The sequence below is a fragment of the Muscardinus avellanarius genome, assembly GCF_963383645.1.
Source record: "Muscardinus avellanarius genome assembly, chromosome: 16".
Taxonomy (NCBI): domain Eukaryota; kingdom Metazoa; phylum Chordata; class Mammalia; order Rodentia; family Gliridae; genus Muscardinus; species Muscardinus avellanarius.
In genome coordinates this window covers 71,422,681-71,449,972 of record NC_137802.1, presented here as the reverse complement: position 1 = coordinate 71,449,972, position 27,292 = coordinate 71,422,681, and the positions used below count along the sequence as shown (strand labels likewise).

Below are 27,292 nucleotides of genomic sequence, written 5' to 3'. Positions count from 1 at the left end.
GCCTCATATCCTCGATCCTCCTGTCTTAGGCTCCCAAGTACTGAGAAGGGAGGGGTGTGTCACCGTGCCCTGCTGAGTGTAGCCTTTTCAGATGCCCTTTGCTGTGGAATCTGTCCTGCCTCTTCCTCTCCTCTCTCTTTTTTTTTGTGGGTCTGGGGATGGAACCCAGGGGCATTTGACCTCTGAGCTACACCCCCTGCCCAATTTTATATTCTTTATTTTGAAACAGGGTCTCACTGAGTTGCAGAGGGCCTCACTAAGTAGCCGAGGCTGTCCGCGAACTGCGATCCTCCGGGTCTCAGCCTCCCGAATGCTGGGATGACAAGCGTGCGCCACCGCGCCCGGCTTCTCTCCTCTTGAGAGCGCAGTGTGCGTCACTCTGTAGTTGGAACGTGCCCCGGTCATGCCCACCTTCACTCAGCCCTGGGCATTAGTTGCGGGTGCCCAGCTTGCCTCGTGTCCTCCTGGCCAGCACATCCTCGCCAGGCAGCCTGCCCTCTGGTGGGTTCAGGAGGACAGCATGCGCAGGCTGTCCCAGGTGTGACCCGACCTTCGCTCAGGGGCCTTGGGGAGCTTTTGTTTAACTGCCTGCCAGGTTTACCGAGGTGCCTTAGAGCTTTTTGGCCAACTTTCCCAGGAACCACAGTGCCACCTGACCGGTGACGAGGTTGCATCTGTGCATTGACTGACCTGGACACGCTGGCAGAAGGCGGCCCCGGCCTTGTGTCTGGCCACAGTGGCCCTGCCTGCTGTGCGTGAGGTGGCAGGCCGGGCCTCTTAGGGAGCGTGCTCTTCCATTGGGGTGCCAGCCCGGTGGGAAGCACCCCACAGGAGCACCGGGACGCGTGTGAGGGCAGCGTCCTGCGTCCTGGAAGGTGCCTTTGTCCGGTTCTGTGTTAGCTCATTGCATCTCGCTCTGCGCTCCAGTGTTACCCTGTTTCCTCCTGCCTGCTCTCCAGTGTTACCCTGTTTCCTCCTGCCTGCTCTCCAGTGTTACCCTGTTTCCTCCTGCCTGCTCTCCAGTGTTACCCTGTTTCCTCCTGCCTGCTCTCCAGTGTTACCCTGTTTCCTCCTGCCTGCTCTCCAGTGTTACCCTGTTTCCTCCTGCCTGCTCTCCAGTGTTACCCTGTTTCCTCCTGCCTTCTGGCTCCCCTGCCAGAGTTCTCTTGACCCCTTCTTGACAGCGTGATGAGCCCTCCGGACCAGCTTGTCTCCCGTCCCTTTCCTGGCTTCAGTTACTCCCTTTTGTGATTTTTATTTGTAAAACCTCTTACCAAGAGCATCTGTCACAGCTGCACAGCTGTGGAGGCGCTCTGACATAGTGTGCGGCCCTGGTGCAGCCGCCCAGCTGTATCCCAGCCCTTTGCGGGTTTTGCTGCTGTTGTTGATTGTTGGTGGGTTTTTGTTTTGTTTTCTTTTTTTTTTTTTTTTTTTGTGGTACTGGAGTTTAAACTCAGTGGTATTCTTCCTCCAAGCTCCACCCCTAGCCCTGTTTTTTTTATTCTTTATTTTGAAGTAGGGTCTCACTAAATAGCTCAGGCTGGTGGCGAACCTGCGATCCTCGCTTCGAGACAGGGTCTCACTAAGTCGTGCAAGCTGGCCTGGGACTTGCCACCCCCTGCCTCAGCCTCCCGTGTAGATGCAGTTGCAGGCGTGTGCCACCACACCAAGGCTCCTCTCACGTGGCGGCCTGCATTTTCTAGATCTGAGGGCCTTTTTGGGGGTGGCAGGAGGACAGCAGCCTTTGGAAGTTTGGGGCTGTTTTAAGGACTCCAAGTGTTCCCCCTTTGCTCCCCCCTCCCAGTCTCAAGGATGCCTGCCTGCTGTTTACTTTCTTTCCCCAAGAACGCATACCTTTGGGGACTGTCCTAGCCGGCCTCCACCCGGCCCTTGGCCCCCCACCCCGCCCTGCTGCCCCATCTCCAGAGGGTGTGTGCCCTCGGGCTCTGCTCCCTGGCTTCCCACTGGACTTGCTCACACAGTGCTCTGTGACTATTTCCTCTCTAGTTTTTGGAATTAAACCCCCCTTCCTTTGATGAATGGCGATGCTAATAGATGGTGGCAGTTGACTTTTCATCTCCTAACTTTGCAACTTATAAATGTGTTCCCCGACTCCCAGAGCCCAGGCAGTCTTGGGTCAGGAGAGGAGGCAGGTCGAGGCCGGCGGCTCTGTGACCCAGGCCTGGAGGCCGCGGTACCCAGGGAGGGGCGCGCCTCCATGGTGCTGTAGTCTAGGGGGGACCCAGAGCCATGGGTTGGCACCCTTGGCCCTTGGCGACGGAGGAAGGCAGTTTCGTAGCAGACATCGTAGTGAGAGAGGCCATACATGGGGCGCTGTGCAGAGTCTGATGACCGAGGGGCCAGCCTGTGATGACTTGCCACGCAGGAGCGCTGGGCACTCCTCACTCTGCAAGGCATTGGGGGCTTGACACCCCCAGGCTGCCCAGGTCCTGGTTACTGAGCAGCCGACCCTCAAGCCTGTGTTGGGCAGGCTCCCTCCCCGTGCACCCCTCTCAGGGAGGTGTGGCCTTCGACCCCCTGTGGAGAGGACTGGCGAGGGGCTGTCCATTGTGAAGGGGGCTTGTGTTGCTGGCTAGAGGGAGCTCTATAGAGAGGCCTCGGCGCCCGGTGGCAGGGGTGGGCGTCCTGCGCAGTGCTGAGCTGATGACGGGTACAGTGGCAGCTTGGCAGGAACAGGGCTTCAAGGTGCACGGCTTCCTTTTCAGGTTGGACCGTCAGACTCAGGCTACTACCCTGGTGCATCAGATCTTCGGAGGCTATCTCAGGTCACGAGGTCAGTGCCAATGTTTGCTCCCCCGCCTTGCCGGATTAGCACATTGCCCAGGATATCCCAAGCCTTCGCTGGCGCGGCCCGGGCACTCCCGGAGCCCGGAGCCCGGAGCCTTGGTTCCTGCTGGCTGACTTGGCCCACGTGACAGATTCCCTTGAGAGGGTTGGGTTCACCGCGGGTGGACTGATGAGATGCCGGCTTTCCTCCACGGCCCTAGTTCGCAGCATTGCTGTCTGCCGTAGAGGGCCATCGCTGGTGGCAGGTGAGGTTCCTGCTCGGGGAGGCTGGGCGTCTCTGAGCACCAGCGGAGGGGGAGCTCTGTCCCAACGCCTGGCTCTCCAGGGTTCTTTACAAAAGCCAGCTGAGCGCTCGCTCTCAGTCCTGCCTTAAGAGCCTGGGTGCGCCTGCGGGCCCACCACCTCTCTGTTCTGTCGCAGTGAAGTGCGCCGTGTGCAAGAGTGTCTCCGACACCTACGACCCCTACCTGGACATCGCGCTGGAGATCCGGGTACAGGCGGGCCCTGCGTTTGCGCGCACGAGGGGAGGGGCCAGAGGCAGGCAGAGCTGTGCACGCGTGTTATCACAGTAGCAGGGACCGGATTCCTGAGCCAGGCGGTGTAGTGTTGGTGCAGGCCTCTTAGCCTTCTTCCTCTGCAGTCTTTTTCTAACAGAGGTAGCACTGAGCTTTGTGTCCTGAGGCCTAAGTAATGTCAGCACTGTCACAGGCTTGAGAGAGCCTGTGACGCGCTGCAGCGGCCGGGCCCTGGTGTCGTTCCTGTCCACCGCCGTGGTCATGAGGCTGGCCCTGCTTTTGCTGGGCTGCCAGGCTTTTGAGCAGACTCGGCTGCAGTGGGGAAAGTGGCCGCCCACGTGGCCAGCTCGTTACCACCGCCGAGGGCTCGGCCTGGCCCCTCCTGTGAGCGTCCCCAGTGTCAGGAGGGCAGCGAGCCGGTGCTTTCCATGCAAGCCAGGCTTTGTGATATGCTGCGTCCGCCTGAAAAAGACCTTAAACTTGGCAATCCTTGAGTCAGCTATTTCCCTGCTGTTTATTTTATTCCATAACTGTTTTCATCCTTCTCAGCAAGCTGCAAACATCGTGCGCGCTCTGGAAGTCTTTGTGAAACCAGATGTCCTGAGCGGGGAGAATGCCTACATGTGTGCTCAGTAAGTTCCCGCACCCCTGCCCCGAGGTGCCCCGGCCGCATACCTTGGGCTCAGTAAGTTCCCGCACCCCTGCCCCGAGCTGTCCCGGCTGCGTGCCTTGGGCTCAGTAAATTCCCGCACCCCTGCCCCGAGGTGCCCCGGCCGCATGCCTTGGGCCATGTGTCTCATCAACACAGCCCGTGACGGCACCACCGCAGGGATGGCGCCACTCTCATGCCCGCACTGTGCACGGCGCTGGCGCTGCTCTCAAGGCTCCCGCTCTGGTGACTTGTCAAGTGGGGACCCTTGTCCCTGTCATCCAGGTGGGAAAGCCAGGTCAGCGCGAGGGGAGGACTGGGTCAGGGTCTCACTGAGAGTATGTGGCAGAGAACCAGCCACTGTCCTGCCTCACACAAGAAATGGGATCTGCTGCTTCCGCGTTTATTTATTTATGTGTTTATTTGTGTTTGTTTATTTACATGTTTATTTATTTGGTACTGGGGTTGAATCCAGGATTCAGGATTATTCTACCTCCCAGCTATACCCCTGGCCCTCTTATTCTTTATTTTGAAAGAAGGTGTCATTAGTTCTGAAGGGCCTCACTAAGTAGCTGAGGCTGGCAGCAAAGCTGCGGTCCTCCTGTCTCAGCCTCCCAAGTACTGGGATTACAAGCTGCACCACCACGCCCGGCTCTGCAGCTTCTTCCCTGTTTGTTTTGTTTTGTTTTGTTTTGTTTTGCAGTACCCAGGGGCATTCTACCTCCAAGCTACACCCCAGCTCTATTTTTTATTCTTTATTTGCAACAGGGTCTCACTGAGTTGCAGAGGGCCTCACTAAGTAGCTGAGGCTGTCTGTGAACCTCCAGTCCTCCTGTCTCGGCCTCCTGAGTACTGGGATGATAAGTGTGCGCCACCTCTGCCAGCTGGCAGCTTCCATTTCTAACCTCGGGTGTCACGGGGGCTTTCTGTTGGAGCAGACAGAGCTCCTCGCCTTCCCAGTGCTTGTGCAGTCTTGCTGAGTGCGTGTCTTTATAGATGGGTAATTTTAAAGCCGCAGTCACCAAAGCACATTTTCGCTGCTTTTCAGGGTTGTTGCCTGGCGCCTCTCCTTGGCTGGAGAGGGCCCGTCCCTGGCTCTAGGCTGCTCACCGCCGCGCCCCTCTCCTCGCTCCCCACCTGTCCCCTGGCTTGCTTGCTCCGAGTTCCTGTTTGCCCATCTTAGGCTGGCACAGTTGCTTTAGTCTGTTCTTTCCTGGGTTGCATCCCCAGAGTCACTGTGTGTGTGTGTGGGGGGGGGGGTTGCTGGGCATGGAACCCAGGGGCATTCTACCTCCGAGCTACACCCCCAGCCCTTTTTTTTTATTCTTTATTTTGAAGCAGGGTCTCACTGAGTTGCAGAGGGCCTCACTAAGTAGCTGAGGCCAGCCACAAACTCGTGATCCTCCTGTGTCAGCCTCCCAAGTACTGGGATTATAGGTGTGCGCCACCACACCAGGCTGATAAAAGTATTTTTTATTTGGAATTTTCGTGTCTGATACCCTGTGAGAGCTTCCTTTGAAGTGGATGAAAGGCACAGGTCTCATTGACAAAGACTTGATTATCATAGGGCAGTTGCTCCTGGTTTGATAGAGTTTATTTTATTTTTTATTTTTATTTATTTTATTTAATTGTGTGTGTGTGTGGTACTGGGAATGGAACCCAAGGGCTTTCTACCTCCGGGCTATACTCCCAGACCTGTTTTATATTTTATTTGGAAACAGGATCTCACTAATTTGCTGAGAGCCTCACTAAGTAGCTGAGGCTGGCTTCGAACCCACAATCCTCCTGTCTCGGCCTCCCAAGTGTGGGGATTACCAGCGTGCGCCACCACGCCCAGCTATATCTTTTTATTTTACTAGTACTGGGGATTGGACTCCAGAGCATTCTGAGATCTCCAGGCTACACTCACAGACCTATTTTATTTTTTATTTGGAAGTAGGGTCTTGCTAGGTTGCTGAAAATCTCACTAAGTTGCAGAGGCAAGCCTCGAACCTGTGATCCTCTTGTCTTAGCCTCCCCAGTACTGGGTTACAGGCGTGCATCACCATGCCCACATGTTCCTGATAATAAGTGGTGGGCATACAGTATTCTTAGAGCATGAGCTAATACTTTTTGGTTTCTTATCTTCATAGATGCAAGAAGAAGGTTCCAGCCAGCAAACGCTTCACCATCCACAGGACATCCAACGTCTTGACCCTTTCCCTCAAGCGCTTCGCCAACTCCAGTGGGGGGAAGATCACCAAGGTGAGCGCCACCCGCATCCCAGGCTGGAGCTGGGTGCTTTAACACGTCCAGGTTTCTGGCTCTGCCCCGGAGCTCATGACCTTGAATTCCTGGAGGACAGGGCCTGGGGGTCAGCATTTCCTCAAACCCCAAATGATCCTCACCGACAGTCCAGTTCAAGAGTCACTGTCTAAGCCGTGCGTGGGCTCACACTTATAATCCCAGTACTTGGGAGGCTGAGACAGGAGGGTCGCAGGTTCAAAGCCAGCCTCGGCAGCGTAGGCCCTCCACAACTTCGTGAGACCCTGCTTCAAAATAAGAAATAAAATAGGGCTAAGGGTGTAGCTGAGGCAGAACACCCTTGGGTTCAGTCCTCAATAATCCCCACGCACATGCACACACATACACACGCATGTGTGCATACACACGCGCATGTGCACACAGAGTCACTGTCTTACTGGGTGTGGTGGTACACACCTGTTATTCCACTACTTGGGGGTCTGAGACAGGAGGATTGAAGATTTGAGGCCAGCATGCAGTAACTTAGTGACACTCTATTCAAAATAAAAAATATTGAAGAAAAATAATAGAGTGTTAGGGTGTAGCTCAGAGGTAAATGTCCCTGGTTCAATCCTTACTACCACACAGAAAAAGAAATGGCGAGGAGCACCGGCCTGTGCGGCTTTGATGCACCGTGTCCTGCTTCACATCTCAGCCAGGCGCGGTCTCGTGTGCAGCCTTTGTGGACTGTGAAGTAAAGCCCACTTTTTGCACAGTGGCGTTACTAAAGTCGAGTTCTCAGCCAGACCCTGGCTCTGCGGTGTGGGGCCGGAACTTGCCTGAGCCCTGGTTTCAGTAATTGCAGGTCTCCTCGGAGCCTTTCTTATGCCCTTTGCATCTTTTATCTCTAAGAGAAGAGTATACGAGGATTTTCTAGACACAGCTGTCTGAAGAGCACCCGCGCCTCTGACACCTCTTGGAACTAGGTCCATGGAGTGCACTCTGAGAGACTGGTCCATGGAGTGCGCTCTGAGAGTCTGGTCCGAGTGCTTTTGGATCCTGTGTCTGACAAGGATCCGGAGTCCACTGTGTATATTTGCTTTCAAAATTTTGTCAGGAATAAAGATGGGTAAATATCACAGGCATGCTGATCAGTGGAAGTCAGACGAAGCCAGGCGCGGCGCACGCTTGCCGTTTCAGTATCTGTGAGGCCGAGACGGGAGAAGTGCAGGCTCTCGGCCAGCCTCAGCAACGTGGCAAGTCTCTAAGGACCTAGTGAGGCCCTGTTCAAAACAGAAAGGACTGGAGGTGTAGCTCAGAGGTAGAATGCCCCTGGGCTCAATCCCCAGTACCACACGCACAAAGAAAAAGGAAAAGGAGTCGTGTGTAGTCAGGCAGAAAGGCGGATATGTATCCTATCATTGAAAGATAACCTTCAAGCTATACCCCCAGCCTTATTTTATTTATTTTATTGGCACTGGGTATTGAATCCGTAGGCATTCTACCTTTGAGCTACACCTCAAGCCCTATTTTATTTTATTTTATTTTCATTTTATTTATTTATTTTTGTGTGTGTGTGGTACTGGGGTTCCTGGAAGCCCTTCTACCTCTGGGCTACACTCCCAGACCTATTTTGTTTTTGGAAATAGGGTCTCTTATGCCAGCGCAGCTGGCTTCGAACCTGCGCGATTCTCCTGTCTGCGCCTCCCAAGCGCGGGGATTACAAGCGTGCCCACCACACCCGGTGCCCAATTTTATTTTTATTTTGAAGCAGGTTTTTGCTAGGTTAACGAGAGTCCCACTATTTGCTAGGGCTGGCCTTGAACCTGTACTCCTCCTTTCTCAGCTTCCCAGGTTATGGGGTTACGAGCCTGCACCATCATCCCCAGCTTGTTTTTTATTTATTTTTTATTTTTGTGTGGTACTGGGAGTATAACCCAGGGGCTTTGTACCTCCGGGCTATACTCCCAGATCTATTTTATACTTTATTTAGAAACAGGGTCTCACCAAGTTACTGAGAACCTCACTAAGTAGCTGAGGCTGGCTTCGAACTTGTGCGATCCTCCTGTCTCAGCCTCCCAAGTGCAGGGATTACAAGCGTGCACCACCAAGCCTGGCTTCCCAGCTTGTTTTTTAGTTTGAAACAGGATCTCACTAAGTTTCTGAGGCTGGCTGTGAACCTGTGATCCTCCTGTCTCAGCCTCCCAAGTATTCCCACACCTCTTAAGCATAAACCACCGTGCCCAGCTAAAAGATATATATTTTTTAAATTAATTAATTATTATTATTATTTTTTTTTGTGGTACTGGGGGTGGAACCCAGGGCCTTTTCTACCTTCAGGCTATACTCCCAGATCTATTTTATACTTTATTTGGAAACAGGGTCTCACTAAATTGCTGAGAGCCTCACTCAGTAGCTGAGGCTGGCTTCAAACCTGTGCAATCCTCCTGTCTCAGCCTCCCAAGTGCTGGGATTTCAAGCGTGTGCCACCATACCTTGTTAAAAGATAATTTTTTTTTCTTTTATTTTTTTGCGGGTCTGGGGGTGGAACCCAGGGGCATTTGACCTCCCAGCTACACCCCCTGCCCTATTTTTTATTCTTTATTTTGAAACCGGGTCTCACTGAGTTGCAGAGAGCCTCACTAAGTAGCTGAGGCTGTCTGCAAACCGCGATCCTCCGGGTCTCAGCCTCCCAAATGCTGGGATTACAAGCGTGCGCTACCACGCCCGGCAAAAGATAATTTTTAAAAAGATTTTTTTCTATGCAAAATTTTAGTTTCCAGAATATATAAAGTTGCATGACCTTTGTTCTGGCCCAACCATTAAAAATTTAGCTTATTTCTAGTTATGGTGGCGCTTGTCTATAATCCTAACACTTGAAAGGCTGAGATGGGAGGATTGTTAAGTGTGAGGCCAGCCTCAGCAACATAGCAAGGCCCTTAGCAACTTAGACCCTGTTTCAAAATAAAGAATAAAATAGGGCTGGGTATAATAGCTCCGAGGTAAATGCCCCTGAGTTTGATTTCCAGTACCAAAAAAAAAAAAATTAGCTCCCTGGGACGTTTGGCTAGTTGGCTCCTCCGCACCTTGTTTCTGAAGATCTCTGCCCAGCACTCATTCCCTGACGTGTGCTTGTAAGTGGACAGAAGGGAAACCCGTCATTCTTGTCATTGCGCAGATGGGGATCAGGTTGCGTGAGAAAGACCAGAGTAGACTCATCGCCCAGCGGGACAGGGGCAGCAGGACAAAGGTTTCCCATAGGTCGGGTTGGACGAGGCTCCGCTCGGCTGCTGGTCCTTCAGTCATCAGTCTCGGACCCCAAACTCCTCGTCGACCAGCCACAATGAGCGTTTCTTGTGGCTGTGGCTAGAAAGGGCAAGCTGACCCTTCCCCCGGGTGAGCATCGTTTCCCTGACTTTTAAACAGGATGTAGGCTATCCGGAGTTCCTGAACATCCGTCCATACATGTCCCAGAGTAACGGCGACCCGGTCATGTACGGGCTGTACGCCGTCCTGGTCCACTCGGGCTACAGCTGCCACGCAGGCCACTACTACTGCTACGTGAAGGTGAGTGCGGGCGTGCTCTGCTCGCGGCTCTGCACGCACGCAGGCTCGCTCTGCCCGTGGGCGAGGCGGCGGTGCCCACACAGGTCCACATCCCTCTGCAGTGTGGGTTCAGGAGAGTGCCAGGCCTGTAATCCTAGCACTTGAGAAGCTGAGACTGGAGGTGTGGGCCAGGCCAGCCTGAGCGTCTTTTTTTTTTTTTTTTTTTTTCAGGTCTGGGGATGGAACCGCAGGGGCTTTCTCCCTCCGAACTACGCCCCCAGCCCTATTTTTTATTCTTTATTTTGAAACAGGGTCTCACTGAGTTCAGAGGGCCTCACTAAGTAGCTGAGGCTATCTGAGAAGCGCGATCCTCCTGTCTCAGCCTCTGAATGCTGCGATTAGAAGCATGCGTCACTACGCCCAGCTAACCGTAGCATCTCAATGAGACTCTATTTTTTAAAAAAAAGTTTAAAGTGACTAGAGGTATAGCTCAGATATAAAATCCCCGGATTCAGTCCCCAGTACCACTAGAATCGGTGCTACTGTGAGAGTCATGGGAGACCCTGGAGAGTCGCTGCCTGGTTCTTAGACCTGAAGACATTTTGGTAGGGGCATTGGTGGGAGATGCTCTGCTTAGGACTACTTGAGCACACTTCGGGGATTTCACACATTTAATGAGGAGCGTCTACCCGTTGCTTGGCCTTTGGATACCTGGAGGCTCAGACCACTGGTCTTAAGAAGTGAGGACTGGGGAGCGTCTGTTTATGCTGTTGTCTTTCTGCCCCACCCTGCTGCTTAGGCAAGCAACGGACAGTGGTACCAGATGAACGACTCCTCGGTCCACTCCAGCAACGTCAAGGTGGTTCTGAACCAGCAGGCCTACGTGCTCTTCTACCTGCGGTGAGGGACCCAGGCCCGCCCCACATGAGCCCGCTGCTGCTCTGCTGAAGAGGGAAAAGCCTGGCAGATACCAGCCTCATTTGGGTGGGGCGAGGCCGTCACTTGAAAAGGCCCTTTTCTTTTCACCAGATCCGCTGGCTGTAGTGTAAATGGCAGTGCCCAGGACAGGCAGGGCTGAGTCCATCGGCCCCGCATCCGCGCTGCCTGTACTGCGTGGTGGCCGGCGGGCGTGTGCTCTGCAGGCAGGGAAGGGCGCACTGCTTTGGGGGCTGCAGCAGCTCCTATGGGAGGGGCTCTCTGGGCCTGGTCATGGCCCAGAAGTTGGGGGACTAGTGCCTAGGGCATCTGGCTACTTCATCGGGCCTGCCGAGGCGGGGACACGTGGAGGCTTTCCTTATGGCGCTTCAGGACTCGCGGAGTGCTCTGGCTGGCTGGCGCAGGTCTCCTGCTGTATGCCTTCTGGGGCTCTCTGGCCAGCCTGGCTTGGGAGTTCAGGGGAGAGGCAGCACACTCTGGACTCTCAGCGGTTTTCTGCTTTTGCCCTTATTCCTGGAAACAGAGGCATCTGTGGACATTAAGGGACCCCGGTTTCTGCAGTGCCTTCAAGCTGCAGTACCCAAGTTCCCCTGACCGTTTCTTTCCTCTGGCAGAATTCCAAGCTCTAAGAAAAGTCCCGAGGGCCCTATCTCCAGGGTTGGCTCCGCCCTCCCCAGCCGCCCAAGTGTGATTCCAGAGCACCCCAAGAAGAGTGTGGGCAATGGGGTCGCCTCCTCCCCGCCAGGCGCAAAGGTAATGCTCGAGACAGTGGTGTTCCTGCCCAGGGTGTCGCAGAGGCCAGCCCCAGGCGGGAGGGAGCCGCAGGCAGTGTTGCTGTTTTCTAAACCGGCAGTTCGCTGCCTTTGGGTAGAGGGAGTAGTCGTAGGAGCCTGAGCAGCACCTCCCGTCCAGAGTTGCATGGGCACACCCGGCAGCTCTGAACCCGCAGCCCCGGGAGGCCTGGCCCCTCTGATGCAGGTGCCTGAGCCGGCGCTGATGACTGACGGGACCATCCTGTGGCTCAGTGGGGAATATTGGAAGTGGCCGCACACGCTCGGGTCAGTGGTTCAGAATAGGATGTGTGTGTGCCCAGTGCAGCGAGCAGTGAGCTTGGGTGGAGTGGCCTCCAGGGCGGTCACTGCCCAGCTCAGCACTGGGTTTGACGAGCAGGATAAGAGCTGTTCCCTCCTTGCAGCACACTGGCTATTCCGAGCAGACCCGCGTGGCGACATTCTGAGCCGCCGCGTCCTTCGGCTGCAGAGCCCAGCCCATGTGATAGTGCGGCACCCTTCAGTCTGCAGAGCCCAGCCCGTGCGGTAGTGCGGCTCCCTTCAGTCTGCAGAGCCCAGCCCGTGCGGTAGTGCGGCACCCTTCAGTCTGCAGAGCGTGTAGCCTTTCGCTAAATCTGCCTTTCCCTTCCAACATTCAACAGAATAGGAGCCGGCATAGATGCATGGGGACGGATGCAGCAGTTCAGATACGTGATCCAGGTGCTAAGTCACTGCGCGCCCTCACTGAGCTCAGGGGCCAGGGGGTTGCTGGCCGCAGGAGCCCGGCGGCAGAGTGGGCCCGGGCACGTGGAGTGCTCGGCGCCGCTGCCCTCACTCGACATTCAGAAGACAGTTTCTAAATATTCCACAGTTGCATAGAAGCTGTTTCACCTTAAATAAATCAGACTGTGCCTGTTCTTGACTATATAGACATGTTCAATGACTGGAAAGGTTTGTAGTGCAATGTGTTCCAGTCAAACGGTAATAATGTAAGAAGAGACGGTTATAAATTGTAGGCAAAAAACAAAACCAAGAAAATAAAAGAGCCGGGCGTGGTGGCGCACACTTGTAATGCCAGCTTTTGGGAGGCTGAGACAGGAGAATCATGGTTCGCACACAGCCTCAGCTACGTAGTGATGCCCTTGGCAACTCAGTGAGACCCTGTTTCAGAATAGGGCTGGGGTTACAGCTTGGAGGTAAAATGCCCCTAGATTAAAAAAAAGAAGAAGAAGAAGAAGTAATAGATTTTTTATTTTTTTTAATTTTTTTTTTTACTTTTTTGTGGTACTGGGGACAGAACCCAGGGGCATTCTACCTCTGAACTATACCCCAGCCCTATTTTATTTTATTTTATTGTATTTTGAAACAGTTGCTGAGGCTGGCCATGAATCTGTGATCCTCCTGTCTCAGCCTCCCAATTACTAGAATTACAAGTGTGCCCCCACCACGCCTGTCTAAAAGTGATAGTTCTAATTAAATCTCTGAAAGAAGAAAGGCATACTAGGGTTAAAATTGAGAGGGAATATAGCCAGGCGTGGTGGCGCACACTTGTAATCCCCGCGCTTGGGAGGCGAAGATAGGAGGATGGCACAGGTTCAAAGCCAACCGCGCTGGCTTAAGAGACCCTGTTTCCAAATAAAAATATAAAATAGATCTGGGAATGTAGCCCGGAGGTAGAAGGGTTCCATTCCCAGTACCACCAAAAATAAAATTGAGAGGGAATATAGAAAAGTAAGGTATCAAGCAAAATTTTAAAAATATTTGCAATGAACACAAAATGAATAGGTGTAACAAAAGGTTTATTGGTAACACAGAAACACCGATCCCCCTGCAATTCATACAGGTAATAAACTGTTGTCAGCTAGACCAGTAGTGGAGAAGAGAGACGGGCAGGGCCTCCTGCAGCTCCGTCTTTGGGCAGGAAAAGCCCAGAGCAGCGCTTGCATAGAGCAGCTGCTTTCCACACAGCCTGCGTGAGCTGGGGAGGTGGGCAGGCGCGTGCTGCTGTACTGTTGGTCTCTGTGGTGGGAGATGGTGTAGGCTAAGCCTACCACGCAGGGAGGCCCTGGTTCTTAGCCAGAGGTCTAAGGCACTACTGAGAGCGCAGCCCACTGAGGTGTGTGGATAGTAGTGTTAGATAAACCGGGCTAGCCGGGTATGGTGGCACGTGCTTGTAATCCCAGCGCTTAGGAGGCTGAGACAGGAGGACTCAGCTACTTAGTGAGGCCCTCTGCAACTTAGACCCTGTTTCTAAATAAAGAATAAAAAAAGTAGGGCTGGGGATATAACTGGGAGGTAGAATGCCCCTGGGTTCCATCCCCAGTGCTGCAAAAAAAAAAAAAAGATGAACCGGAACAGTTGAAAAAAAGACGACAGGCGTGTGGACCCCGGGTGTCGACTGCGCGTTTAGGGGTCGCACTTTGGCGCCTTTTTCCTTTGTCCTTTCTCGCTGGAGGAAAGTGCACTGCCTTCGCAGTAAAGGTGGACATGGGCGCAGGCTGTAAGGTTCAAGTCGTGAGCCACTCCAGCTGCCGGGCAGTGGTCCCATGCTGTGTCCACATGGGTGCCCCCCGGGTTGCCCGCCTGCCTGGCCGGTGGTGTCACCTCCAGCACGTGCTCAATGGCCGTAACCGTGTTCTCTGCCTCGCTTCCTTCAGCAGAAAGACTCTGTGCAGGCGAGGAAGCTGCAGGCGCCGGAGGAGGTCGGTGTGCCTGTCGCCAGAAACGGTTCCATGCCCAACCTGAAGTTGCAGAACGGATACGCTCCCACAAAGCCGCCCTCAGGGTCGCCTTCCCCCAGACTCTGCCAGACACCCACGCACATGCCGACCCTCTTGGATGAGCCTGGGAAGAAGGCGAAGAAGCCGGCGCCCCCGCAGCATGGGCCCCCATCCCTCCGAACTCCTCAGGGCTCACCGGGTACTGGCGAGTCGGGGAGCTGGCGGCGGGGCTCTTGGGACAGCAGGGATACCGCCCCCTCTACCTCACTGAAGCTCCTGGCCGAGGCCACTCCCAGCGGGCACAGGCCGAAGGGGGCCGCAGAGGTTGCGGACCTAGAGAAAGGGGCCCCCAGCAGCTCCAGCCCAGAGCACCGCACCACCAGCGAGCCTGCCAAGGCGCCACGGATCCCCGAGGGCAGTGCCACCTGCCACGGTGATTCTCAGGGAACCAGTTGCCCCGCTGCTCCGCACCCCAGAGCGCTGCCCAGTGAGGCTGAGCCTGAGATCGTGAAGCCGAAGCCCCCGGTCCTGGGTAGCACCACAGAACCTGCCAGCCTCATGTCCCCTCCGCCTGCCAAGAAACTCGCCCTGTCTGCCAAGAAGGTGGGTGTGGGGTCTCGAATGGAAGCCTCGGGCACCCAGACGGGCTTGCGGGGTGGGGTGTGTGGAAGGCTCGGCCTCCAGCCCAGGGCAGTAGGGTGCCTCTTGGGCTTCCCTGGCAGTTAGCAGGTTACTGGGCTGTCTGGGGGTCAAAGCGGGGACTGAGGGAATCCCACTTCTTCAAGCCTCTCGTGGCTGGTGGCGGTTGGGCAAGGGCAGTTCTCCATCTTGCTGTAGAGGTAGCATTCCTGCTACGCGCAGGGGAGCTGCGGGGTCGTGTGGCAGGAGAATGCCAGGGCGCTGGGCCGGGCTGGGCAGGAGGCCAGCTCGTTGTGCCGAGGCTTTTGGGTAAATGTCCTTTCTTCTCCTTTTTGTTTCTAACCAACAACACTTCTGATTCTTCTACCGTCTCCCTTCTCCACCCCCCTTTTTTTTCTTCTGCCCCCTCATCCTTCTGGGCTTTGTTTTGTTTTGTTTTGTTTTATCTTTTTTATTTTCCTTCTTCACTCACGGAAACCTTCTTTAGACCACCAAGTTTTTATTTATGTCAATAACTGCAGGCCAGCACCCTGCGGAGGGCGACCGGCAATGACCTCCGTTCACCTCCGCCCCCGCCATTCTCCGACCTCACCCACCCCTCGAAAGCCACCCACCCTGTCGCCACCTCCACGAGGCCTGCCGGTAAAGCCAGGTGAGCTGGGGCGCAGGCCTTGGGTGCCGCTGTCTGATCTCCGTGGCAGGCACGCTTGGCTGGTGAAGAGGTCTCCTGTCTGCCCCTTCCCCGTCTAGTGAAGGAGCTCCACTTGGTCAGAGGAGTTTAGTCTCTGCCATCTGGAGTCTTTTATATGTTTATTATTTTTTTTGTGGCACTGGGGATTGAACCTGGAACATTCTACTTCTGATCTACACCCCCAGTCTTATTTTTTAAAAGAAGGTCTCGCTGATTTGATGAGAGGCTCACTACTTGCTGAGGCTGTCTTCAGATCTGCGACGCTCCTATCTCAGCCTTCCAAATACTGGGGTCACGCGCGTGTGCCTCCACGCCCAGCCAGTCCTGACTGTAAGCGTATGTGTTTACTCTTCACCTGGCTGCCACACTGTTGTGGCCTGGTGAGCTGTGGAGCGCTGGCCCGGGTGGCACTTCACCAGGGAGCTTGGGCTGTGGGCCCTGCAGGGCTGTCTCCTGCCAGGCTCGGGCTGTGGCCTCCCAGCAGTGCTCCCTGGCCGCAGCCTGCGGAGCTCCTGTCTGCCGAGGGATGGCCTTCAGAGCTGCTCAGAGCCCCGATCCCACCCGCAGGCGCGGCCCTCCAGTGTGTGCGTGGGAGCTCATCGTCTATTTTGCTTTTGACGGGGTACCAGAGGTTGAACCCAGAGGCATTCTACCTCCAAACTACACCCCAGCCTGATTTTCTTATTTGGAAACGGGCTCACTAGGTTGCTGAGGCTGGCGTTGACCCTGCAATCCTCCTGTTCCACCCTCCCAAGTGCTGGGATTGCAAGTGTGCGCCGCTACGCCTGACTTTCACAACTTTTTTTTTTTTTTTTTAGAGAGGGCTGTCCCTTAGGTTCAATCCCCAGTGCTTCAATGTCGCTAAGCAAAGTCCTCCAGCAAACAGAGCGCTGCGGCTTTGCAGTGCCACTGGCACAGAGGCCGCTCGGACCAGGTGACGAGAGTCCTGTTGACAGTCACCCTTGAGGTTGGCAGCCATGCCACTTGATGCTGATTTCTGTTTTTTGTTTGGTTTTGATTTAATTTCTTGCAATGTTAGAGGGAACCGGGGCCTTGTGCATGCTAGGCAGTGCTCTACTGCTAGGCCGTGTCCCCAACCCTGTTGCCAGTTTCCAGGAATGTGGTGGTTCAGTGAAGGAGTTCGCTCTGCAGGGCTCTGTGGCTGGCAGGAGGCAGGTCACAGACATACCTCACGCTCTCCGTCCTGCCCCTCACTCCTCTTGCAGCATGAGTCAGTACTACGAATCTAGCCGGGCATGGTAGCACATGCTCGTCATCCCAGTACTTGCGAGGCTGAGACAGAAGGATCGCAGGTTTGTGGCCAGCCTCAGCTACTTAGTGAGACCCTGTTTCCAAATAAAGAATAAAAAATAGGGTCAAGGGTATAGCTTGAAGGTAGAATGCCCCTGGATTCAGTTCCCAGTACTCCAAAGGAAAAACACTATGACTCCGTGTTCCTGATTCCCTGGTCCCCAATTTCAGGGCAACTTACCTGTGGCTCGTGCTCTGGCTCTCCTGCCTCTCGGGAGGCGTGCTTCCTTCAGGAACACTCCTCTGGCTTTCAGGTTAAAGGACGAACATGGACAATCAGTACTGCTCAACAAAGCTTTCTCCTTGAACACAGCTGAATTAGAACTGCTGAGCTGCGTGTGGTGGCACACGCCTGCCATCCCAGTACTTGGGAGAGAGACTGGAGAACTGCAGGTTCTTGGCCAGCCTCCGCAATTTAGTGAGGCCATGTTTCAGAGTAAACAATACAAAGGGCTGAGAGCGTAGCTCCAAGGCAGAGTGCCCTGTGTTCCAAAAGAAAAACAGTACTTGTTAGAAGAAAGGGAGCTGGGGTTGGACTGGAGGCACCCTAACGGGCCTTCTAGAATGACCGACCGTCTTTCTCTCCTGTCCCCACAGGACTGCGTCGCCTGCCCCCCAGTCACCCAGCCACCCAAAGCTTCCTGTCAGCACCCTCTCCACGCCACTGCCCTGTAGCAGACCCCCAATTCCAGAGACCCCAGGGCCACAGCACTGCTCCCCTGCCAGGACTGCCCCACCTCAGGTCAGCGGGGACTTCGTATCCCCTGCACACCAGCTTATGGCCCCCGAGGGCCCTCAGAGCCCCTCCAGGAAGAGGAGCAGGCCTCCCACAGACAAACCCTGGGGGCCAGCCTCAGAGGTGAGCCTCCCCCAGCACCTCGAGGGGGCACCTCGCAGGAGGAGGAAGAGGCGGCGGCGGCAGTGGCCAGAGGACACGGCCTTGCTGCAGGAGGGGCTGGCTCAGGAGCGGCCTCGAAGCCCCACGAGCTGGAGGAAGCGGCAGGTGGAGCTGCCGCCTGCCACACTGGAGAGGGAGGAGGGTGTGCAGCAGCAGGTAAGCGGCCGGCAAGTGGGCCGCGTGCTAGACGGCCACCGTGTGAGCAGCAGGAAGAGACGGAGGGGGCCCGCTGACGGACTGAGCGGACCAGCCGGGCCCCCCCAGGACCCCTCGTACCAGAAGAGCGAAGCCCAGACGCACCCAGGCGCTTCCCCAGAGAAGACTGAAGCGGAGCATCCCATGCCCAGGTGGGTGCCACCTGCGAGGGTGGCGTGCTGGTGCTGGTGCTGGGTGTGGTGGGCCGGCTCCATCAGTGGAGAGGAGGCTGCCTCCGACTTGGCCTTCACTGGGCACACGAGTGCCCAGGACGCCGGGCGAGGCTGTCCTGCAGTGTGTGGGACTGGAGTGGCTGCGAGGCAGCCTGTGCTGCCTGAGGTCACGGCAGAGGGAAAGTTCTAGAAGCGAGGGCCCTAGCACCTGCTCTTGCCCTGGGTGGGCCCTGGAGGGTAACCGCCATCTCTCACTCCAGCAGCTGCTCCCCCACGGGCCACGCAGCCCCTGAGGCCAGGGCAGACTCTCCAAGGAAAAAGAAAAGGAGAAAAAGAAAGCAGGAGTCACCGCAGGAGGAGGAGGAGAACAAGCGTCCAGAGGGGCAGAGGAGCCCACAGCTCGGCACGTCCACCGTTCCCGAGCCGAGCAGCTCCGGGCCGCTCCCCGGGGACCGCCTGGGTGAGGATCTGGTGCTCGGCAGCTTTTTGTCTCTGCCTGAAGCCTTGGCAAGAGCAGCATGGGGGAGAAATGCATCGAGGCAGAAGGCGCATGGAGTGGAGAGGCTGCTCCCTGTGGCCGGGCCGCGCCTCCTCGGGAGCTGGAGCAGGCAGCCCTCTTGTTCCCTAGCCCTGGCCAGTGCTAGATAGCTCTGCCCCGCGTGGCAAATGCCTAGTGCCCAGCTTAAGGGAAAAGGAGGCTTAGTCGTGTTGCAAGGCCTTGGGCCCTGCTCACGTGGATGTGGAGGTAGCACATACCCGCTCACCTCGTGCAGGAAGGAGGAGGGGGAAGGGTGGGGTCCCACTGGCCCCTTCGGAGTGCGCCCCCAATGTCCCGAGACCTACCAATAGGCCCCACTTGTTGAGGTCCCTGCTCCCAGTAGCACCTTTCTGGGGTCCAGGCCTCCAAAGCACAGGTCTTCGGAGACCTCAGGATCTAAAGTAGCAGGCTGCTCCTGCCAGTGAGACAGCTTTCCATTCCAAAGAGCCCTGTTGGTATGCGGGCATGGGGCTGTATTTTCTTTGCTTTCAGTCGTTTTAAGAATTGACTTGGAAGCTGGGCGTGGTGGCGCACACTTGTAATCCCCTCGCTTGGGAGGCTGAGACAGGAGGATCGCACAGGTTCAAAGCCAGCCTCAGCTACTTAGTGAAGCTCTCAGCAACTTAGTGAGACCCTGTTTCCAAATAAAATATAAAATAGATCTGGGAGTATAGCCCAGAGGTAGAAAGCCCCTGGGTTCCACCAAAAAAAAAAAAATTGACTTGGAGCCAGGCATGGTGGTGCACGCTTGTAATCCCAGTACTTGGGAGGCTGAGAGACAGGAGGCTCTGCAACTTAGTGAAATCCTGTTTCAAAATAAAGAATAAATAGGGCTGGGAAGCTAGGCATGGTGGCACACGCTTGTAATCCCAGCATTTGGGAGGCTGAGACAGGAGGATTGCAGTTTGAGGACAGCCTCAGCTACTTAGTGAGGTCCTTTGCAACTCAGTGAGATCTTGTTTCAAAATAAAAAATAAAAAGTGGTGCTGGGGATGTAGCTTGGAGGTAGAATGCCCCTGGGTTCCACCCTCCCCACCCCAAAAAAAAAATAGGACTGAGGGTGTAGCTTCAGAGGGTGTAGCCCCTGAGTTCCATCCCCATTGCCCCCCCACACACACACACAAAAGACAGAATTGACTAGGAGAAGAGCTTCTTCTCTTGGGGGAAACTCGCCGGTCCCTGAACAGTGAGGTTAGTAAGCGTCATTGTGAGTGGCTTCTGCGATTTGGCTGTGAGGAGCAAGATTGTTTCTCTGGGTCATTTCAAATGTGTATGAATGTTTCTTGGCTGCTCTGATTACAGGACTGGCACAGGCTCCCCTTGTCCCCTGGAATAGAGAGAGAGAATCCGACGTGGTCCAGGAATTGCTCAGATACTCGTCTGATAAGGCTTACGGGAGAAAAGGTACGGCTCTGCGCCCGCCTGTACTTCGTGGCCTGGCTTTGCAGCAGGAAAAGAATGGGTTACAGGTGTGCCGTGAGGGCGAGGGGGGCGCTGCCCAGCCTCAGACACAGGAAGGCCTCTGACTCCTGTTGGCCCTCCTTCAGCCCCTGCCGGTGTGAAGGCAGGTTCTGTGGTGGAGGGGTCCTGAGGCGGAGCAGGAGCCCCAGGCAGGCTGGCAGAGCGGGGCACTGGGAATGGGGCTTCTGACTTGGAACCTTATTTTGTAAGACACACTTGAAAGCTGGGCATGGTGGCACAAGTCTATAATCCCAGTACTTAGGAGGCTTAGACAGGAGGATCACAGGTTTGAGGCCTGTCTCGGCAACTTAGTAAGAATCTGTTTCCAAATAAAACAGGGCCAAGGGTGTAGCTCAGAGGCAGAATGTCCCAGGGTTTAATCTTGTTACATTTTTAAAAATAACCTAAGGCAGACTTTGAGAATGAATCTAAGACCATTTCTCTCGAATGAGGGCGTGGATTTACAAGGCGATGAGCGTTGGCCAAGTACAGTGGGCATGCCTGCATCCCCAGAGACTCGGGACCAAGTACAGTGGGCATGCCTGCATCCCCAGAGACTCGGGACCAAGTACAGTGGGCATGCCTGCATCCCCAGAGACTCGGGACCAAGTACAGTGGGCATGCCTGCATCCCCAGAGACTCGGGAAGCCAGGGCAGGGGGCATGCCTGCATTCCCAGAGACTCGGGACCAAGTACAGTGGGCATGCCTGCATCCCCAGAGACTCGAGAAGCCAGGGCAGGAGGGCCACACGTTTAAGTCTGGTGGGCACTTGTCTCAAATAAAGATCCCATCTCAAAAAATAAAAAGGGAGCGTGGTGGCTCACACTTGTAATCCCCGCGCTTAGAAGGCAGAGACAGGAGGATCGTGCAGGTTTGAAGCCAGCCGCGCTTAAAAGACCCTGTTTCAAAATATAAAAAAAATTAGGTCTGGGAGTATAGAATGTAGCCCGGAGGTAGAAGGGCTTCCAGGAACCCCAGTACCACCAAAAAAATAAATGAATAAATAAATAAATAGGGCTCGATATGTAGCTTCGTGCAGAGCATCCTGGGGTTCGATTCCTAGAACCAGGAGAGAGAGAAGAGCCTCGTGGCTGGTGACGCAGAAGCTTGCTCAAGCCCTGGGCAGCTGTGTGGTCCCCGCCCCGCACAGATGCTGCTCTGTCTCCGCCCTCTGTGCATCGCTGCCGAAGGCGGCACTGCAAGATGTAGGCATTAGGAGTAAACGGGTCCAGCTGGCAGACAAGCCAGGAGGCCCACGGGTGGCCGCCGGAGCCCTGGGCGGGCGCACTGACGCTGTGCACACTGTGTCCTGCAGTTCTGACCTGGGACGGTGAGCCATCGGCGGTCAGCCAGGACGCCATTGAAGACAGCAGACTGGCGCGGACCCAGACTGTGCTCGACGACTGGGACGAGGAGTTCGACCGAGGGAAGGTAGGCGCGCGGCGTTGGCCGTGGGGAGCGGCAGCGTGTGCGTGGTGAGGGCCTCCGGGCTCAGGCCGCCCTGATGGGAGCATGATGCCGTGACTCTTGATGCAGGAAAAGAAAACGAAGAAGTGGAAGCGAGAAAAGAAGAGAAAGTTCAACGCCTTCCAGAAGCTTCAGAGTAGACGGAACTTTTGGTCTGTGACTCATCCAGCCAAGGCCGCCAGCCTCAGCTGCCGCCGGTGAACTCGCTGCTGTTGGAGAGGTCCGTGTGTCCGCGGGAGCTCCGCGGGGTGTGCTGTGTCTGGTGCCATGGTGTGGCTGTGGATGTGTTTGTACTGGTCACTCAGAGGAGGTGGTGGTGTGGCAGCTTCCAGCTCCCTCGGGCGCCACGTGCAGGTGGCACCTCCTGTGTGGGAGGCAGCGAGAGCGAAGGTGGCACGCCGGTCTCTTCCTTCTCGCCAGGAGGACCCGCGTGCCTGGCCACAGCCTCTCTTCCTGGGGACCGTCCGTCTGGATCTGGGAGCGGTTCACCTCCGGGCTGCTGCACCGAGTGCCTGCCATGCTAGGCTCCAGATCAGTCCACAGATGACCTGGCCTGGAGGCCTGGGGGCTTCTCCAGCTCAGGACCGCTGGTCGCCGGCCCCTGCGGGAGGTCTGAGGGCCGAGCATCCTCTGGTCGTGGACAGTGGCGTCGGGGCAGCCGGAGCCCTGCCGCTTTGCCGCAGTCATGCATCTCCCGGGGAGTCCGTGCTCAGGGTGATGCGACCCTTGGGGCCCTTCCTGGAGAGTCACCCGCTGTGGTGTTGGCTCTGCCCCATCCTGTGCCCCGCCCTTCCCCTCCCTCCTGGGCCCGCCTCAGGAAGGAAGAGCCGCCGCTCAGCCCAGCCCCGCCGCTCCTGTGCCTGACCAGGTCGGCTCTCCCCGTGTCTCTGCAAGGGCTGTGGGGATGGGAGCCCTGGAAGTTACGTGCCAACGGGTCTGCCCCTGAGGCCGCCCTCTTTTCTGGGTGACTGCCATCACTTCCCTTGCAGCTGCAGTCGCCCCAGCGTCTCTCAGGGTGGTGGTCTTGCGGATGAATTCTCTGTTATTTTATTACTTAATATAAAACATTTATTTTGACCAGGCCTGTGGCTTCCAGTAGCAATATATTTCCCTAACTGCAAAAACCGACTTACTTGCCGCGCTGAGTGCTTTTAAATCAGATGCTTGTCGGACTCAAGAAGGTTCCTTTTTACCTGTCGAGCCGTGCCTGCAGACTTGTCATGGAGACCATGTGGCTCCTTAGCAAAGGCAGTCTCCAAGCCACGCCGGCGGCCTGGTGCGAGCAGAGCGGCTCCGGAGCCACGTCTCGGGCACACTCGGGTCCCTGGGCTCGGCCGGCGGCCGCATCTCACCTGACTGGTGTAGGAAGAAAACTGCCTTCTCAGTGTGGGAGGAGCGCTCAGTTTTTCATGCGGGTAGCTTTTCGTTTGTTTTTCTTCCTGTGTTTGCTTCTGGTTTTAGAAAGGTGGGAGGGAGAAGCGGTGCGCGACGGCTGCTTCTCACCCAGGTGTGTGTCGGAATCCCTCGCCTTGAGAGTCCAGCCTCGTGGACGGGTTTCTCAGAGGTGTGGACATTTGTTCTTGTCTGAACCACTTTCCCAGCCGCCTTCATTGTGTAGTTGAATTTGGAGTTGTCTGCTAGCCCAGAGTCATTCCTGGCTGTCCCTCCCTCCTCCATGCTGGCTGAAAAGCCTTTCCTAGGGCACCTGTGCTCTCTCGGGCAGTGGCGAGCCCTCGCCTGACTTGGAAAGGCGTTGATCACCATTGGGTAGAGACAGCCCTTTCCTTATTCAGAACACCAAAGCCGAACGGCCGGGCAGAATGAGGCCCAGAAGAGCTTCCCCCCTAGGTGACGCCTGCCTACACGTAAATACGTCGACAGTCAGAACATGTGGTCAGGGCTCAGAATCAGGCTTTAACTCCTTTGTGCTTGAGTTTGGGCGGCGCCCCTTGCCTGCACTCTGCCTCCCGCTTACCTGCCCGTCCTCAGGAGCCGTCCTCGCCTGTCCCGCTGGGCTGCGTGGCCACACCTGTGTGCACAGGCGCCCTGGCCGCCGCGCTTCCTCTCCAGGGGCCTGGGAGCCCCACATGTTGCCAAGATCTCGGTGCAATAAAGCAATGCATTTTGTGAGTCCTTTCTGTGTCTTTGTTTTTTTCCTTCAGTTTTTAAAAAAGTGCATCCCAGCCCACTCGCAGTCTGTGCCCTGGTCAGATGGAAAGCTGTCCTCGCTGGTTTCAGGTGGCCTCCGCCAGCTGGGGGAGGGCGCCTCCGGCTCTCCGCGGTGGGAAATGGGAGCAGGTGTTATTCAGTAATAAAGGACCGTGGTGTGCACCTGTGTCTAGGTCCCAGAAATAAGAGTTTTGCCTGAACCCAGACGTTCAAAGATGGCCTGGCAGTGTCTTGTCTCAAAAGAAGAACAAGGGCATGGCGGCACATGCACGCCTGTGATCACAGTACCTGGGAAGCTGAGACAGGCGTGTAGGCTCACAGCCAGCCTCAGCAACTTAACAAGACCCTCTGCAACGCAGACCCTGTCCAACCAAAAAATAAACCAGGTGTGGTGGTGCACGTTCTTAATCCCAGCATTCAGGAGCCAGACATCGAAGGGCCGCAGTTTGCAGACAGCCTCAGCTACTTAGGCTTTTTCCAACTCAGAATTTTGTTTCAGAAATTCAAAAAAGACTAAAGGAGGCTGAGACTGGAGGATCGCAGTTCGTGGATAGTCTCAGCTACTTAGGCCCTCTGCAACTCAGTGTGACCCTGTTTCAAAATAAAGAATAAAAAATAGGGCAGGGGGTGCAGTTCATAGGTCAAATGCCTATGGGTTCCATCCCCAAACCCACCAAAAAAAAAAAAAAAAAAAACACTAAAGAATAGGGCTAGGGGTGTACCTTGGAGGTACAATGCCCCTGGGTTCCCTGGTACTGCAAAAAATTAAGGCTGGGTTGTAGCTCAGATAGAATGCCTCTGGGTTCAATCCCCAGTGCCACACATATGTATACATCATATGTGTGTTTTAATTTAAGAACTAAGTATATGGGCTGGGCATGGTGACACACTTGTAATCCCAGCATTTGGGAGGCTGAGATAGGATCCAGATTAACGGCCAGCCTTGCTACTTAGGCCCTTTGCAACTCAGTGAGACCCTGTTTCAAAAAAAGAATAAAAAGCCAGGCGTGTGGTGGCACATGCTTGTAATCCCAGCGCTTGGGAGGCTGAGATGGGAGGATTGCAAAGGTTCGAAGCCAGCCTCAGCTACTTAGGCTTTCAGCAACTTAGTGAGACCCTGTTTCCAAATAAAACATAAAATAGGTCTGGGAGTATAGCCCAGAGGTAGAAAAGACACTGGGTTCCAATGTGTGTGTGTGTGTGTGTGTTACTCATCTGCCTACATTTTTATTTTGATTCTTTTTGTTTTGTGTACCTGAGGCTGGCTTCGAACCTGCGTGATCCTCCTGTCTCAGCCTCCCAAATGCAGGGATTGCAAGCGTGTGTCACCACGCCCAGCTCTACATTTCTATTTTAAAATGGGGTCTTGCTAGGTTGATGAGAGCCTCACTAGTTATTGAGGCTGTCCTCAAACCTATGATTCTCCTGGCTCAGCCTCACAAGTACTAGGATTACAAGTCTGTGCCACCATGCCCAGCTTATGTATTTTATTTAATGGCTATATTGTGTGTGTGTGTGTGTGTGTGTGTGTGTGGTACTGGGGATGGAACCCAGAAGCTTTCTACCTTGGGGATACACTCCCAGACCTATTTTATATTTTATTTGGAAACAGGGTCTCGCTAAGTTGCTGAGAGCCTAAGTAGCTGAGGCTGGCTTTGAACCTGCACGATCCTCCTGTCTCAGCCTCCCAAGAGCAGGGATTACAAGTGGGTACCACCACGCCCAGCTATAGCTATATCTATTTAAACTTTAAAGTTTTTTTTGAAGTGATTCACTGAGCTTTATGGGTCTTTTTTTTTTTTTGAGGGTCTGGATATGGAACCCAGGGGCATTTGACCTCCAAGATACAAGCCCTGCCCTATTTTTTATTCTTTATTTTGAACAGGGTCTCACTAAGTTGCAAAGGGCCTAAGTAACAGGCTGTCTGTGAACCATGATCCTCCCGTCTCAGCCTCTGGAATGCTGGGATTACAAGCACGCACCACCACGCCCAGGCTTAAATCATATGTATTTTTAAATGACCCATAAGCCGGGTGTGGTGGCGCACACTTGGCAATACCTCTTGTCTCTGCTTGGGAGGCAGAGACAAGAGGATCGCACAGGTTCTAAGCCAGCCTCAGCTACTTAGTGAGGCTCTCGGCTACTTAGTGAGACCCTGTTTCCAAATAAAATATAAAATAGGTCTGGGAGTATAGCCCGGAGGTAGAAAACCTCTGGATTCCTCCTCCAGTACCAAAAAAAAAAAAAATGACCCATAAGCTGGGCGTGGTGGTGCATGCTTGTAATCCCCGGGCTTGGGAGGCGGAGACAGGAGGGTCACACAGGTTCCAAGCCAGCCTCACTGGCTTAAGAGAACCTGTTTCCAAATAAAAGTATAAAATAGGTCTGGGAGTGTAGCCCGGACGTAGAAAGGGTTTCCAGGAATCCCAGTACCACCAAAATAAATAAATGTGATTTATTAAGAAAACTCAGAAACAGTATCATTCTATGAGTTTGTTTTTGCTTGTGCTTTTTTCTTTCTTAACCAAATAATACTTGAATTTCTGCAGGGAAAGATGAGAAAAATAATAGATTTCGCTGACTACAAGACGTCGTCACAGTTGGGCAGGGACTCGGCTCTGGAACTTCCCTGCTTTGCGTTGCTTGAACGAGAACAGGATGGAGCCCCAGGTTAGCCCAGCGCAGGTCCCCGGCCCCCAGCCGCTCGCTGTGTGTGTCCTGGGGCGCTCTGCTGTACAGGACCACTACACCTGAGCGCCTGTGGAGGTCTGCGCCTTAGCTCTTCCTGTCACATCCCGTCTGAGCTGAGCAATGCCTTGGACTCCGAGGTCCGGCAGGAGGAGCCGGCGGGGACCTGCAGGGTGCCTGGTGACCCAGAGTTACATTGGACCAGAGTGGCCCCAGTTAATCGTGCCTGAGGGGCTGGAGGGCCTTGGGGCGGGGTGGCTCCAGACCGGCCTTCCTCCACCACCTCCTAGAGGTTTCCTTCCCAGGGCTCTCCCAGCTCTATCAGATGTGTCCGCTGTGTCCGCAGACCCAGGGAGCCGTGTCTTTGCCCCAGTCACCTCGGGCTTGGTGAGACGGCGCAGAGCAGGATGGAAGCAGACGCGGTGAAGAAGCAGGCCCAAGCCAGAGGGAAGCAAGGAGGCCGCGGTCAGTCCAGCGGGCGGTGCCAGTGGTCAGTCACCTGGAGGCATGTTGGCAACAGCTCAGACCACACTCCACTGCAGTGGACCCCAGAGACAGTCCACCGTCAAGCCACACCTCACCCTTTTCATGTTTTTATTTTTATTCATATATATATTTTATTTTTATTCATATATATATATATATATATATATTTTTTTTTTTTTTCCTGTGGTACTGGGGATGGAACCCAGGGGCATTGTACCTTTGAGCTACACCCCCAGCCATATTTTTTAGTCTTTTTTATTTATTTATTTTCTTTTTTTTTTTTTTCAGGTCTGGGGATAGAACCCAGGGGCATTTGACCTCTGAGCTACACCCCCTGCCCAATTTTTTTTTTTTTGGTGCACTGTATTCATACATCATAATGGGATAAAAAAAATACTTTTGTAGACA

General features: G+C 54.7%; 1 protein-coding gene across 1 annotated transcript in view; it reads left to right on the top strand.

Annotated features, from left to right (window-relative positions):
- USP36 (ubiquitin specific peptidase 36) overlaps positions 1-21,742 on the top strand; it is a gene marked incomplete at both ends in the record, with an annotated part of 33,895 nt that extends 12,153 nt beyond the window's left edge. Inside the window, 14 exons of the mRNA XM_080714150.1 lie at positions 2,727-2,794; positions 3,229-3,299; positions 3,873-3,955; positions 6,105-6,216; positions 9,622-9,762; positions 10,541-10,641; positions 11,292-11,430; positions 14,105-14,770; positions 15,328-15,458; positions 17,406-18,053; positions 18,338-18,534; positions 19,915-20,016; positions 21,390-21,505; positions 21,611-21,742. Of these exons, the coding sequence (XP_080570276.1) occupies positions 2,727-2,794; positions 3,229-3,299; positions 3,873-3,955; positions 6,105-6,216; positions 9,622-9,762; positions 10,541-10,641; positions 11,292-11,430; positions 14,105-14,770; positions 15,328-15,458; positions 17,406-18,053; positions 18,338-18,534; positions 19,915-20,016; positions 21,390-21,505; positions 21,611-21,742 (2,707 nt within the window). The remainder of the gene's footprint in view (positions 1-2,726; positions 2,795-3,228; positions 3,300-3,872; positions 3,956-6,104; positions 6,217-9,621; positions 9,763-10,540; positions 10,642-11,291; positions 11,431-14,104; positions 14,771-15,327; positions 15,459-17,405; positions 18,054-18,337; positions 18,535-19,914; positions 20,017-21,389; positions 21,506-21,610) is intronic.
- Between the last annotated feature and the right edge of the window lie 5,550 nt (positions 21,743-27,292).